At 37.3% G+C, this 14333-nt stretch overlaps 1 protein-coding gene across 1 annotated transcript in view; it reads right to left on the reverse strand.

The window, feature by feature from the left end:
* The window catches only part of LOC139139851 (TPR and ankyrin repeat-containing protein 1-like), a 37920-nt gene extending 24543 nt beyond the window's left edge, over nucleotides 1-13377 (reverse strand). Inside the window, 11 exon segments of the mRNA XM_070708791.1 lie at nucleotides 279-529; nucleotides 904-1086; nucleotides 1818-1904; nucleotides 2310-2472; nucleotides 3001-3182; nucleotides 3859-3992; nucleotides 4168-4274; nucleotides 5157-5245; nucleotides 5413-5578; nucleotides 8282-8520; nucleotides 13109-13377. Coding sequence (XP_070564892.1) covers nucleotides 279-529; nucleotides 904-1086; nucleotides 1818-1904; nucleotides 2310-2472; nucleotides 3001-3182; nucleotides 3859-3992; nucleotides 4168-4274; nucleotides 5157-5245; nucleotides 5413-5578; nucleotides 8282-8520; nucleotides 13109-13112 — 1605 coding nt within the window. The 5' untranslated portion in view covers nucleotides 13113-13377.
* Nucleotides 13378-14333: the final 956 nt, after the last annotated feature.

Here is a 14333-nt window from a genome sequence, read left to right on the forward strand (position 1 = left end):
GGTACATAGATAGATAGAAAATCAATCAATCAATCAAAATTCTTTACTGCGATGAATTTTGCATTCATATATAATTAAACATAAAATGGATGCATGGCATGGATGTAAAAAGCTAGCTTTATTTGACTTCCTTGGTCTTCTTTATGGCTCTTATATTATATTTTCTTGTATGCATTTTCTACTTGAACGCTCAAGAATGCCTGTCCACCTTACTTCGGTCATTATAATTGTTCAGGAAGGGGTATTTTTACAATAAGAGGGGTTTGGAACCAACTTACATCAAGAAGTGTTTTCACAAGTTCATATTTCTTGATGCGTCGATCTGTATGACCTGATGACAAGTATGTTTGAATGTTAACATCAGACATGTCACAACCATTGGCAATACCACCCTTCCCAAAAGGTGAGCCGTTACCACCACCATTCAGCAGTAGGTACACCTGTCCCCAGAGACCACGTGTGACTAATGACTGAATGTGGAATTTCCAGATAGATGGAGGCGCTCTGCATTCTACTTTGGCGTGTACCTCTGGAGATTGAAAAAAGAACACCGTTGGGAAACTGAGTCAGCGTATGTGGGATTCCAGACCAAGTTAGGGTACAAGCCGACCCAACCATTAATATATTGCAGAGTTCTAAAGGGAAAATACGTTACATTTTTAACCTCTATGTTGTTGATATCAAAACCGCAAGTAACAATGGTCATCCATTTTCTTAAGTCGGCATATTTATTCGGTTGATACAATAATTCATGGTCCGATAGTGAACCTTTCCTTTGCTTACGTCCAGAGATAGTTACCTGTAATGTATATGGAAATAATCGTTCCCGAAATAAACGCATCACTACTTACTAAATTTCATTGAAAACCATGGTAATTGAAGACCTGATATTCTTAAACGTACCTCTTACATGTTGAAGAATCTCTATGATGTTATCTTTGCTCCTCCGAACATCATTTGCACTAAAGCTGTTTAAATGTTGATCGTTGATGAATTTGCAGAATCCTTTAAGGGCCTCATGCCACTTTTCTTTTATCTTCATGGATAAGGCTGTTTGGTACACATCCTTTTGTGTATCCCTGCGAGCTGACAATGATAAATGAAGAGCATTTATCACTTGAAAAAACTAAGTTTACAGATACTAACAATAGAATCACATCTTCTCAGCGTGATTTTTATCTAACGGATGAAATAAGACAAATTTTGGTCACAGCTGTGATGGGTCGTTGATACCAATCGATTTAGGTAGTACGCGGTGAAAGATTTAAACTTTTGTTCGAATTTTTCCCAATGAAAGTTTCAACAATTTTCTTATCAAATCAAGAATAAAACTCAGGGGTCACCGTGGAACGTTTGGTACAAGAGACAAATTTCCTAACATTTACCAATATTTGAAATATTTTTGAATTATTAATTCAAAATGGCCGCCATCCCCTTGTTTACTGTATGGGGAAAATGACAATTTGCGATTTTCAAAAATCTAAGACTATGAAAATCTCTCTTACTACAAAAGCTTTAAAAAAGGTCCGATAAGTGATAGATCGGAAACAGATATGTAAAAATTTCGGAGTCTGAAGGTTTCTTTTCCAGGCGCCTTCTACCTAATTTCAGTGAAAGTACGATGGCTACAGGTTAGTTCATTTTTGATTGCAAGCGATCACATACTACAATGGATGAACGGATGCGTACATACTGTATGGTGTATATACAACAATGTTTGTCCATCGTGAAATCAGTGGGAAGTATACGAATATCGACTGTTAAAATCGAACATGAGTTGTATAGATAACATTTTTCCTGGTTTCATTTGAACTCACTTTCGCTTTGTCTGTCGACAGAAGCCGATTGATCCTGCTGTTTAGACGATTTGTCTCTTTGTTCTGTTGACGGTCCCGTCTTCCTGCCTGTCAATAGCAATGTGGACATTGTGTAGCTCGTTTCTTTGCGTTAAAAGTGTACTGAAAAGTCGGACATAAAGAATTCTCTGTTCTATACAAAATATGTAATCCCCTATGGTTGGCGTTGTATTTAAAGTGGTTTTACTATTCTATACTATTAACATTTAATTTTTTACACAAACTTCATAAGACTGATATATCTAACCGACTCAAGTGAAATGATTTTGTAAAATGGATATCTTCGGTCTGTAGAAACGAAACCGTAGTGCACGATGGGATAATTAGCTGTGGCATTGTGACAGGGTTTGTACCTGAGGAAAAAACAGACTGTATTTGGACGAAAAGTCTATGATCAACAAATACAGCAGATTCTTTCCACTCAGTGACACATGTGCCTTTAACATAAAATACCTGTTGTGTTCTGTTCTTGAGGTGCTGGTGCTTTTGTCTGTATTTTGGAAGACGTTTGTTGTTTTTGTGTTTGATCAAAATATTTCTCCATTGCCTTTCTCAGTAAGAAAGCTGGCTGTGATTGAGAGTGCAAGTAATCCAAAGCCATTCTACCGGAACGATCCTACAAGAAGGATGTAGTGTCAGTATTAGTCAGTGTTTGTTGAGGAAGATAACAATTTGTGCGCAGATCGCCAACTTTAGAGTAATTGTTTAAATATCATGTTTAACATTAATATTTTAAAGTTGCCAATTTCAATTATGGCTTCTCTATTTTTGCAATTCAGCGTATTTCATTAAGTTCTGTCAGTTACTTGATCTTGTAAAATTTTGAGGTAGTTGTTTGAGATGACAGATTACTAATCAAGGAAAATGGAATCTAAGGATCAAGCTCGCTACAGGGGATAATAATTATGTGACTAAAAGTGGGCAGAAGTTTTAGGATACGAACAAAATTGGTTTCAGGGGCGTCTGGCTATATACTGTATCCCTAACCCTATAGTCTAGTAACTCCTTAAAATACAAGTGGATAATGTGAAACTCTGTGTCCACTAATCTTAACGCTTTATGTATTCGTATAGTTTTCCTGTAATCAGGCTTTTCCTGTCAGGTGTTTCTATCAATTAATAAAATAAAACTTTAATTCGCTCACCTTTAGACAGGGGTTTGCGTTATTGTTTATCAAGATACGCATGGCAGTTTCCGTGATCTGTTGACCGGCAGCGACCAAAACCAGAATGTGATACAAAGATTCACCTCTTTTGGTTGTCATGTTAGCTTCTTCTCCTGCCTTCGGATACTTTTCAAAGAGATGCTTCAGCAGAATAAAGTTGCCTGTGAGTAATTTCGATAAATTTGTTGAGTATCGTGTTGGTTTGGGGATATTCCCAGCTTAGTGGACATTTACCTCTTTTATTAGAAATGTAAAATTCGGCACAACAGTAATAATTGTCGTGCAAACAAATTTCATACTCTGACTATTGGCATTTTAAGCAAGCTTGCTGGGTGATCTGAATTCGAGGGGATTGCATTGTGTTGGTACATCCAAAGCATCTATTCATTATAAACCCCTAAGTGAATGATCCATTCACGGCATTCTACGGTCAAAGGGATTTTAGACTAAAATATACTTCTACTGTCCACCGATCAAGTCATATATTTTGTTAATTTGACACCATATTCCTCTTGGATGCAAAAGGAATCGAGGATAGCTGAATAGAGAAAATTTATTAAATCCTGTGATCAATACATTAACGATAGTGCGCATCTTTGAATTGAATTCGCAAAGCTGTTTAATCCGATATATTTCCATTAGCAAACAAGCCAGTGAGTGAAAGTCAAATATGCAGTGCGTGTGACCCGTAACTCCTCTCATTTTTAATCCCGGGATTTTTAATATTGTACTTTGACAGTATTTGTATTTGTGTATCTTTTTTACAATACTACTTTTTTTATGGGTTTCAAAATTCAGTCCTATCAGGAATGTAGCAGAATAAAATAAAATTCCAACCTCTGTGTAGTCCATATCTGAGGGCACAGTGCATAGCTGGCTCCTCATTGACGAAGTACAGGGCACTTGGATCAGATCCATGTTTGATCAGTTCACTAGCTAACGCCATACCTCCATCCGTTTTACCCTGATTTCTGCAGAAACAGTTAAATACAGATGAGTACTGTACTTGCGCATACGTGTTTACCCTTCGCTGCAATATACTGGAAAATTGCTTGTATAGGAAAAAGGGAAAATATTTAATTCAACGTTAATACTTTTCTAAAATGTCATAAGATAACCAATGACAAGTCTACGGTATTCACATACCTGCAAAGCTGATCAATACGAACGACTGACGTATCACATCCGGTTGCGACGCCTCCAACACCTGGTCTTTTGCCTTGTCCCCCTCCAAGGAATAATTTATGGATTGCCTTTACCAAAATAAGCACAATTCATCATTAGTCCTGTACGAGGAAATAAATTTATTTGGACCTGCCATTTTTGGACTGATCAGTTTAAAGGTCACGTACATGAGTGATAGCCGACACCCTGTGAGGCTGTAAGATGACACAAAGATTAATACTGCGCGTATGAGTTGCCTTACTCAATCTTACACTTTGTTCTTTGTGAAAACGCGTCCATAACATTTTTTCTCTCAAGTTATTTTACCGAATTTGATTTCCTGCTAGCGATAGAGACGGCAAGACGTTATATCCGGTGTGAGTTATCATTTGTTTACACATGCAGTTTGCAGCTCTTCCCAAATGTTGAACCCGTCTATTTTGTTTTTGCAGGGCATTTTCATTCGCGTAGTGATATTTGATGCTAATCTGTACAAGCAATTTTATGTCTCTCTACGTGCGTGGGTTTGTGTAAAATTGATTGTCTTTAGGCGGCCGAAACCTTTCTCAGTGTGGCATTCGCGCAAGCACTAATACTGGAAAAACTGCGAGTACCATGCATGAACTTTCGTGGGAAATCGATGTACAATGCTAGATGGTGGAAAATGCACAAATGAATCCAAAACTTTGTATCCATAATTGACAAACAGGTTTGTCAATACATTAGAAGACATCAATGGCCAGTCATCGCTTTGGCAATAGCAACATTACATCACAATCCCTTTGTAATGTATCTTTTGTCTCAATTGTAAGTATTGAAAGACATAGACTTTCGAAAACTAAGATTATGATATGCTGACAAAATTGGAAGAAATGGCGTTGTTTGACAACAAACAATTAATAATACTCATGGAAAGAGAATTTAATTAACCGAACAATATAATTAAAAGTTGTAATCTGTTATATACGTACATCCCAGTCATTTTGTTTAGCCAACTTGAGGACAACTTGAGACCAGATTTCACGAGGTGCTTGACACTTATGAAGTAATTGCATTCCATCTGAAACAGTCAAGAAAGTGAATTTGTCAAATTTGACTCTAAGTCAGGAAAATAATTATCCGTGAAATTAAGGAATGATGCAGAAGAAATGAGGAATGGGTTTAAAAATTTCAAATTCAAATTAATAGATGTTTATCACTATATGAAAAACTCAAAAGGGGGTTCACCTGTGACTTTGTTCACTAGCTTTGCGATGTCTACCAGGAATGTTATCGTATTCTCTTTGGCGTAATTTCCACTATTCTTCACAAAGCGTAAACCGTCTACCAAAACCATCAACGCATCATGATTTTTATTCATCTGTTTGAAAGCACAGGAAGCTCTGTAATATCCCTGTGAAGAAAATGCCATTAGTAAAGATAATCATGTACTGCCTAAAAATTTTCAATCAAAGCTAAAGTCTGTACCAGTCGTTTATTCAGTACATGGGACTAGACATTCTGAAAGTAAAGACATTCGAAAGACTGTGACTCAAAGAGCCGAACATTGTACAGTTCGTCATGAGGGACCTCGTTCGTCCACTTACTTTACATTACAGTATAAACTAATCGAATATTTAAGAACGATGAAAGGATGACTAAACTTTAACAAAAGCAGCAGCACTATACTGTCATATCGAAACATGGACAAAAACAGTGTACACAGACGATAATACGGTCGTTCTTACAGGGCGTTGCTGCTAACCTTCCTGTTTTGATGTCTGGTGTGCACACATTGTATGCAAAGAACGCAAGGGATTTTATCTTACATTACATTTTTATCATTACATTTATCTTGTATTGTATGTCGCCGAAGACTCCACTGTCAGCAACTGACTGTGAGTCTACACAGGGTAAACTATGCTGGGAACCTATGACGTCAAGGTCAATGAGTGAACTATGAATTTCTGATGCCATTTTTTTGCTCACGTGTTCACACACGTGAGCATATGTCGCAGCGATGTCTGTCTGTCTGTCTGTCCGTCTGTCTGTGTGTGTGCCTGTCTGTCTGTCTGATATCTCAAAAACGGCGCATTAGGTCAAAATCAAATCCTGTACATAGATTCAGGTTGCAAATGACAAGAACTGATTAGTTTTTGGTGGGTGTGACTTGCTTAATTTTCGCTCATCTGCATAATTATGGTTTTAGAAAAAAAGAGCATAAATTGGGAACGACTGCACACAATTTGATGAGATTTGTAACAAATGATGATCATAACAAGATATATTAGCCATGAAAGGTATTAAGGGATGACATGAAAGATAATTGCTAATTTGCATATTTAATGAATTTTCCTTATTAGGGATATATATCTTGATGGACCTGATCAAAATTGACGAAACTTGGTATGTATATCGAGGACACTATGACTTAACATTATTGAAGGTCATTAAACACATTTACTTCAGCCGATTCCTAATTTGCATATTTAATAAACTTTCCTAATTAGGGATATATATCTGAATTGACTGGACCAAAGTTGATGAAACTTGCTATGTACATTAAAGATACTATGGTATAACATTATTGAAAGTCATCCAACTTTTTTCACTTCAGCAAAGTCCTAATTTACATATTTTATGAACTTTCCTAATTAATGACATTTATCTGAATTGGCTCGACGAAAGTTGACGAAACTTGCTATGTACATTGAAGATACTTTGATACAATATTATGGAAAGTTACTAAGCATTTGTACTTCAGCCAATTTCTAATTTGCATATTTAATGAACTTTCCTAATTAGGGATATATATCTGAATTGACTCTACCAAAGTTGATAAAACTTGGTATGTACATTGAAGGTACTATGATACAACATTATTGAAAGCTATTAAGCATTATATTACCATGATCTGCCTGTCATATTTTGATTTGTCGAGCTGAACCACGTGACTGATCACAAATACACAGTAATGGTCTGTTTACATGCCCTTGAATATGAATTATGAGATTAACAACTCAAGTATCGTATCGTTACAGCTCAAACGTAAATCATAATCAATCACAAAATAAAATGGAGCACTTGTGGGCCAAGTTGAGATACTTTTTTTCTGAAAATATCTCCGGATTTGCCAATATTTTACAGCGCGCGTGACAGTGCGTCGCGTATTGCTCAGTTCTTGGGCCCAGTTGTCGTTCGCTCCGAAATTTTCGCAAATTTTGACGGTTTTCTCCGGTTCGTTGATAATATAATGGAAATAACAGACTCCGCTCTGACCATTAAAGTTTATTTATGGGCGCGGGCTCGAGGAAAGCCAAATTAACGGGCTCGGCAAGCCTCGCCCGTTAATTTTTGGCTTTCCTCTCGCCCTTGCCCATAAATAAACGTTAATGGTCAGCGCGTCGCCCGGTATTCTATATTTGTATTTTTACTTCTGCAAATTCCTAATTTGCATATCTAATGAACTTTCCTAATTAAGGATATATATCTTTATTGACTTGACCAAAGTTGACAAAACTTGCTATGTACATTGAAGATACTTCGATACAACATTATTCAAAGTCACTTTTGCATTTAATTTCAGCCAATTTCTAATTTGCATATTTAATGAACTTTCCTAATTAGGGATATATACCAGGATTTACTTGATCAAAGTTTGCAAAACATGCTATGTACATTGATGATACCAAGTTAAAATAATATTGAAAGTCATTTCGCATTTTGTTCACAGTTTGGCATATTAAGTTTGAAGGACTTGACCATAGGTAATTGAATTACACTTGCTATATAAAGTGGTGATACAATGACAGCAGTCAAAGAAATTTAGTATTTTTATTTCAGCTAATTACATATTTGTATAATTAGTGACCTTTATGATTAATATTGTTCATGATGTTGATCATAACACTTTCAATAAAGTTGAAAACATGTGGCAAAAGTTAAAATTTACACACAACTGCAATATATAATGAAACACGTGAGCATTTTCAGTTCATGTCATGTTTGTATTCGCGACATCACACAGGGCTATTTATTCACTGACATACAACATGTACAAGTACGTTTCACGGTGACTGGGTCGTCCAATTTCAACGTTTCGAAAGCATGTCCTTACCTTCCACCACGTTCTGTTTCTTGTGATACATTCCAGGGCATCATTTACAGCCCAATCAAACTGGTTCAGTTTAAAATACGCATGAGAACGATTGCTGAGGATGATCGATTCTTCTTTGTTGTCTCCCGGTAGAGTTACAGTCAGAGCAGTTGAGTAGGCTTGGACTGCTTCGAAAAACCGACCTTCTTTGAGCAATCGATTACCTGTTTCCTTTATCTGATAATAAACGGCAAAGGCATCTGTGAAGAAAAGTAGAAAAAAGAAAATCAGAAGACGAAACACTCATACATGACAACGAAAAAGAGAAACACAATTCGTGCGCTTCAGAGTAGCCTATATGAAGCAAGTAGCAACGCCGTTGTATTATCCGTGTATACCAGAGATTTCTGAGAAAGAGAGCGACTGCAATTTGCTGTTAATAGCAGTTTGCAAAACCTTGGAAGCACGGAAAGAATAATATCAAAATACTAATTCGCCCAGTGTGGCAGGTGTACACAATTGCCGCCCGATGTGCCAGTTAGATATATAACTGCTACAGCCTCTTCGTGTAACGAGAAAAAATCTAATTGGATTAAAATATTAAACCAAGATATCAGCAGAAGTGAATCAAAACTTTCTGTTTCAATATGCGTAAGCTACATGTGACCAGAAATATGCATGCAGGGTTTTCTCTCGACTGCGCGATTGCGCAAATTGCGCATTTCGAGTCATTGTCTGCCCTGAAAAAGTCACTGACTGCGCGAAAACCGCGCAGAACACAGCAAGCAAAGACGTTCACATATATTGATATATGAGGGTGACCAAAGCGCATAGTACAGCGAACTGTGTTTATCAATAATGGAAGTTGGGAAAATTCGAGCTTTAGCATTGTGTAGGCACGTGTATAGCAATGCAACACTATCGTTTGATCGGCGCATGGGGATCGGTGCATATTTTCATGGATTTAAGCCCCCTAAATTCGGATCAAATCGTATCCGAGGGAACATGTATGTCAAATCCTGAGTCGGGGAAACTTGTAAGAGACAATTAGACAGAAGATAGACAGCAGCCGAGCACATCAAAAGCTGACAAATGTCATCATGTCGATGTTTATGCATATGTGCTTCATACGATATAGACGACGCAACCGAACTGGGTGACGACCGTATTGACATCAAGGAAGCGCTTCATAGGAAGGCAAAATTCACATCAAAAGTCATTGCCCCCTAAAACGTCAAATCTTCCCCCTTATTTTGATGAATGGGGTAGAAAGTGCCCCTTTCGATGAACATGCAGAGAAAACACTGTCCATGTCGTTTTTTAATTCGATATTTTCATATTAAATGGTTTATGACGATATGGTTAGTAGCCATTATCAGCCTGGGGATCAGTAGAAGAAGCTTACTTACCGAAGTATATTAATCCCTTTTAACATACATTTTTCACTTTTCTTGGGGCAAATACATTTGCACAAAAAGGCCTATTTGGCGCTGATCTCCCTTGAACAAATATGTATTCCACATGGAAGTATGGAAATTCGAAACTGTATGTGTCTATTTGGAAACGTCATGACAATGTACCGATGAACTCAATGCGATATTTATAGTTACTTTGTGTGAAAGTAAGGGCACCAGAACGATAAAAGTTAGACTGTACTGCATTATGAACAATTGTAAACGTTTGGATCAGTCAAAGACTCATATCGTTTGGGTACGAAGTGGCATTCCGGCGTTCAGTTGTTGTCGCCACAGCAAACAAATTCTGATTAGTATACATGTATGACCCTGTAAAATGAAACGACTCCTCCAGGTGATTTACCAAATATAGTTCACTCACGTTCAGAAGGAATGTAGAAGTGTGCATAATGTGTGAACAACATCATGAAGACAAACACAGATAGTAGTTTTCTAGGGCAGGACTGAGCATGACAATCTCTCTTCCTTAAATCTGGAAGCAGTCCCTCTCAGTGATTGGAGGGACTACATCGCAAGTAGAATCTATTTCCAGCTTTACGGAACAACCTATGTATCTCTTGAATGTATTGCAAGCAATGCGCGCAGTGTATAGACGTTTATGATGTTGCTTCTGGTACTATATGTGCTAGAGTAATACTTAATTCGTGAACACTACTTTGAAAGTCGTCTGAGACAAATCACAACAATTTATAGATTAACACCGATGAAAACATCAAAACTTAAATGCCATTAATCTTAGAAAACCGGAACATCATGCCAGGTGTTGTGTTTCTTTCTATTGTTGAAGAAGACAAGCACAAAACATATAGGCAGTATATCTATATATATTTCTTACAACTTTTTAGAAGACCAAAATAAACATACACTGATATTTACATTTCACAGATTTCTCTATACTTAGATCATTTCAGAAAAACTTATATCTTGTTATTCGTCTTGAGTTTATGATAAACTGATGACCAAAATAATTCCATGGTTATGAGCAATGTAGGCTCCATCCACAGTACCTCCACATTCTAATCAACAAAGAAGAACTACTCTTGTTGAAAGGAAACATGGGACCCAGGGACACCGACGTCTTTTTGACTTCGCATTCCACAATCTGAGACTTATGCCATGCGCTTCAGATAAATGTTAACAATGCATGCTGTTATATATGGTAAGCAGGTCAAAGGTCACCTCTAAATCTGTAATCTGTTAGTTTGGTTTTGGTATCCCTTCCCTAACACTGTTAGTTTGTCAAGTAATTATTTACCTAAATGCACATACGTTGTTGCCTAACTGAACCACCTTTCGAGTGCCGGGTTTCACCTACTTGCTACGAGAAAGTTCAGAGGCTATCATCTATGTAATATTATATCATCATTTTATAATCAAAACGCTTATTCTAGTCACTCGCAGACGATGCTGGCGAAATTACTATCGGATGTTGCGTCTACACACGAATAGGATTAAAGGCAGATGTAAATAGTGCGACCTTTCACCCCTCCTTTGTTCTTTGTTTATTCAGGTTGGCGGTGGTCGCTTCACGGAGGCCCATATCATCTTTACCTCTGTTTTAAAGGAGCGATAGCTGTACAAACAATAATATTATTATTATTATTGTTCCATAAAGTCAGAGTATATTCTTATTTCCTTTCTAAAGTATTGCGCAATACAAAGTGTTAGTCTTGCCACCATAATGCACTGTATACAATATACGCGATGTTCTTGTTGTTGTTGGAAAATGACTTCCAGACAGCACTTATATTCATTGTTCACCATAACATTGTACGATAGTTACACACACAGAGCATTGACAAGCTTATAAGGAACGTTTACTTGATGTTGGGATCGGGAATAGAGCAAGAAGTATATTTCACAGACAGAATGCAACACTGAAAAATGCATGAAAATTACAGCTAATGGAGCTACTCCCCCCGACGTTCCCCTTCGATCATTGGCGAATGGGGATAAATACTATCACTTTTTAGCAGCGTATATGCAAGATTATCCTGATTGTTAATACTTTAAATCACCAAGTGCTCTCTCTATAATAAGTTTGTGGTGAATTCCATCATTCTGTAGACAAAACGTTTATGAAAGCTGAGTTCGGCGTGGTTGTGTGCTTCTCATAGGTTTGCTGACAGGGTCACCATTGGGGCACTGCTAGCATATGTTCAATGAAACAGGATGTGTTTGTTTCGGTGCTGTTACATGAGTCGGGAACTAACCCGTCAACGCCCGCTGACAAGGTCAGTATGTCTGGACAAAGAACAGAGGAGACTTGCAGAAAGGAAATTCAAAGATGGCGATCTACTCTGCTGTTGAATAGGTAACACGGTTTATATGGAGCTGTGTTCTGTTTTTACCCTTCTAGTATTATGATACACCCCTGGTTGAAGTGAACTTTTACATTTTATTGCTGAAATATGGATCATGCCGGAGGTACATAATACTTGAACGAGTACAGTGATTAAAGAGGGATCGCACTGTCTGGAATGCGCACAGTCACCTGTGGTCTATTCCGCTCTGCGTCTATATATGAGCCCCATAGACGTGTGTACATATGTCTGTCTTCTTCTCGGGCATATAGTAAACACGTCTATTGGGGAGCATATATAGACACAGAGCGGAATAGACCACAGGTGACTGTGGAGTGCGTCAGCAAATATTGGTGCGCAAAAGCGAAAATGAAAGAACTGAACGGATGTTATTCTAGGAAAAAAAAATATCGGCCACAGAATCGATTGTTCAAATCCTTGGGCTACGTCATGCTATAACGTGAATGATCTATATATAGAAATTTGTCAATAGTGTGATTTAAGCCGTAAACTAGTTTTTAATACAAAATTATTCTAAACTAGAAACGAAATGTCATGATCGATTTCATGGAAACACCGCAAGTCAGGGGCAGGCGTGTGAGACTTTGGATAAGGCTCAAGTACATGTGGCAATCTTTATGCAATTGTATACCCAGGTCTACGTTGCGAAGTTAAACACTGCTCGCCATTTCGTGAAAGGGATATTTGCTAATTGCATGGTCAACTGTTTTCAGTTTTGGCGGCAAACGTACAATCACGCAATGTTTTCCCGCCTTCAAACAACGATTCTAATATAGCATGTTAAAGGGAACCTACTGTTGTTAAGGCGATTGACTTTATCAATCATTTGTCTTATAGTTGATAAAATGATAATAGAAGATATAACACAATAGTATTCCACCTTTTCACAGATATTTTGTCACTTAATATCGCTCACGTCACTCTAACAATCGAAACTGAATACAGTATCATTTACTGAGGAATGCTATCTACAATCCATAAATCAAATAGAGTACTGACGCAATAGAGTGCAAAGCGTCGCAGATAAAGAATGAATATATACAACATACCCATGGTGTTTGGAGTAGGTAGGTGACGATTGCGCAATGTTTTGGTAATGTGGCGTATAGGGAGTCCTTAATTATGCTCAAACTTAAGCAAATTAATCCCACATGACGTCAAAAGCGGCTGCGGTGTCGTTCCTTCTGTAACTCCATCTTTGTGACTGACAAATGGCAGGAATACAAATTGAAAGCACCAATGCAGTGCCTATGACGTCGATTCGCTTATACCCTGTACCTTGCACACCCGGAAATTAATAGGGATTCTGGTGATAACCAAGGTTCACAACGGGGTCATTCCCTTGTGCGAAAAAGAGGCTGGTCACATGGGTTCACGCTGTTTAAGGACGTGCTATCGCTTCAGTAGACAGTGCAGTGTATAGTCAGGTGGCTTAACAAAAATATCGTTACACGGATGACAAAAGTGCCAAATTTGCTACAGAGGTTCGCATACATGTGTAGATCAAAATTAGCTATTGCTCCAAAAATTTGGGCCACCGGAAAGGCTCGATGACGTCATAAATTCAAAATGGCCGCCATTATATTGCTTAAAAATGGTAAAATACGGTTTATTCGGCTAGTTTTCAATATTTTTTTGAATAAAGTGACACAAACATTCTCAATTACAAATACAACATAAATTGATGCAAATCAATTATTATGATGACGTCATAAGGCCAAAATGGCCGACCAAATTCAAAATGTCAGTCGTAACATTGTCTAAAATGTTAAAGCACTGTTATTAAGCCTGTTTCAGCATTTTATCGCCTGAACTGAAATCAAGACCCCAAATTACAGACAAAACATATAATTGATGCAAATTAATTATTGTGATGACGTCATAAAACCAAAATGGCCGCCGTCATATTGCTTAAAATGGTAAAATACTGCTAATTCAGGCAGTTTTTCAATATTATTTTGAATAAACTGACACAAACATCCTAAATTACAAATACAACATAAAATTGATGCAAATCTATTATTGTGATAACGTCATAAAGCCAAAATGGTCGACCAAATTCAAAATATCTCCCATAATATCGTGTGATAATATTGAATTACTGTTGATGAAGCCTGTGTCCAGCATATAATAGTTTCAAGGCAATGTACAATTTGTCTTGATGATCCGTAAACTCAAAACAAATGATAAATGTACCAAAACTTAGCCAATAAGCTCAACACAAGTTGCAAACTATTATTAAATTATTGATTATTTACAAATGACCTCTGTCTG

This window comes from Ptychodera flava, chromosome 9 (assembly GCF_041260155.1).
Source record: "Ptychodera flava strain L36383 chromosome 9, AS_Pfla_20210202, whole genome shotgun sequence".
Classification (NCBI taxonomy): Eukaryota; Metazoa; Hemichordata; class Enteropneusta; family Ptychoderidae; genus Ptychodera; species Ptychodera flava.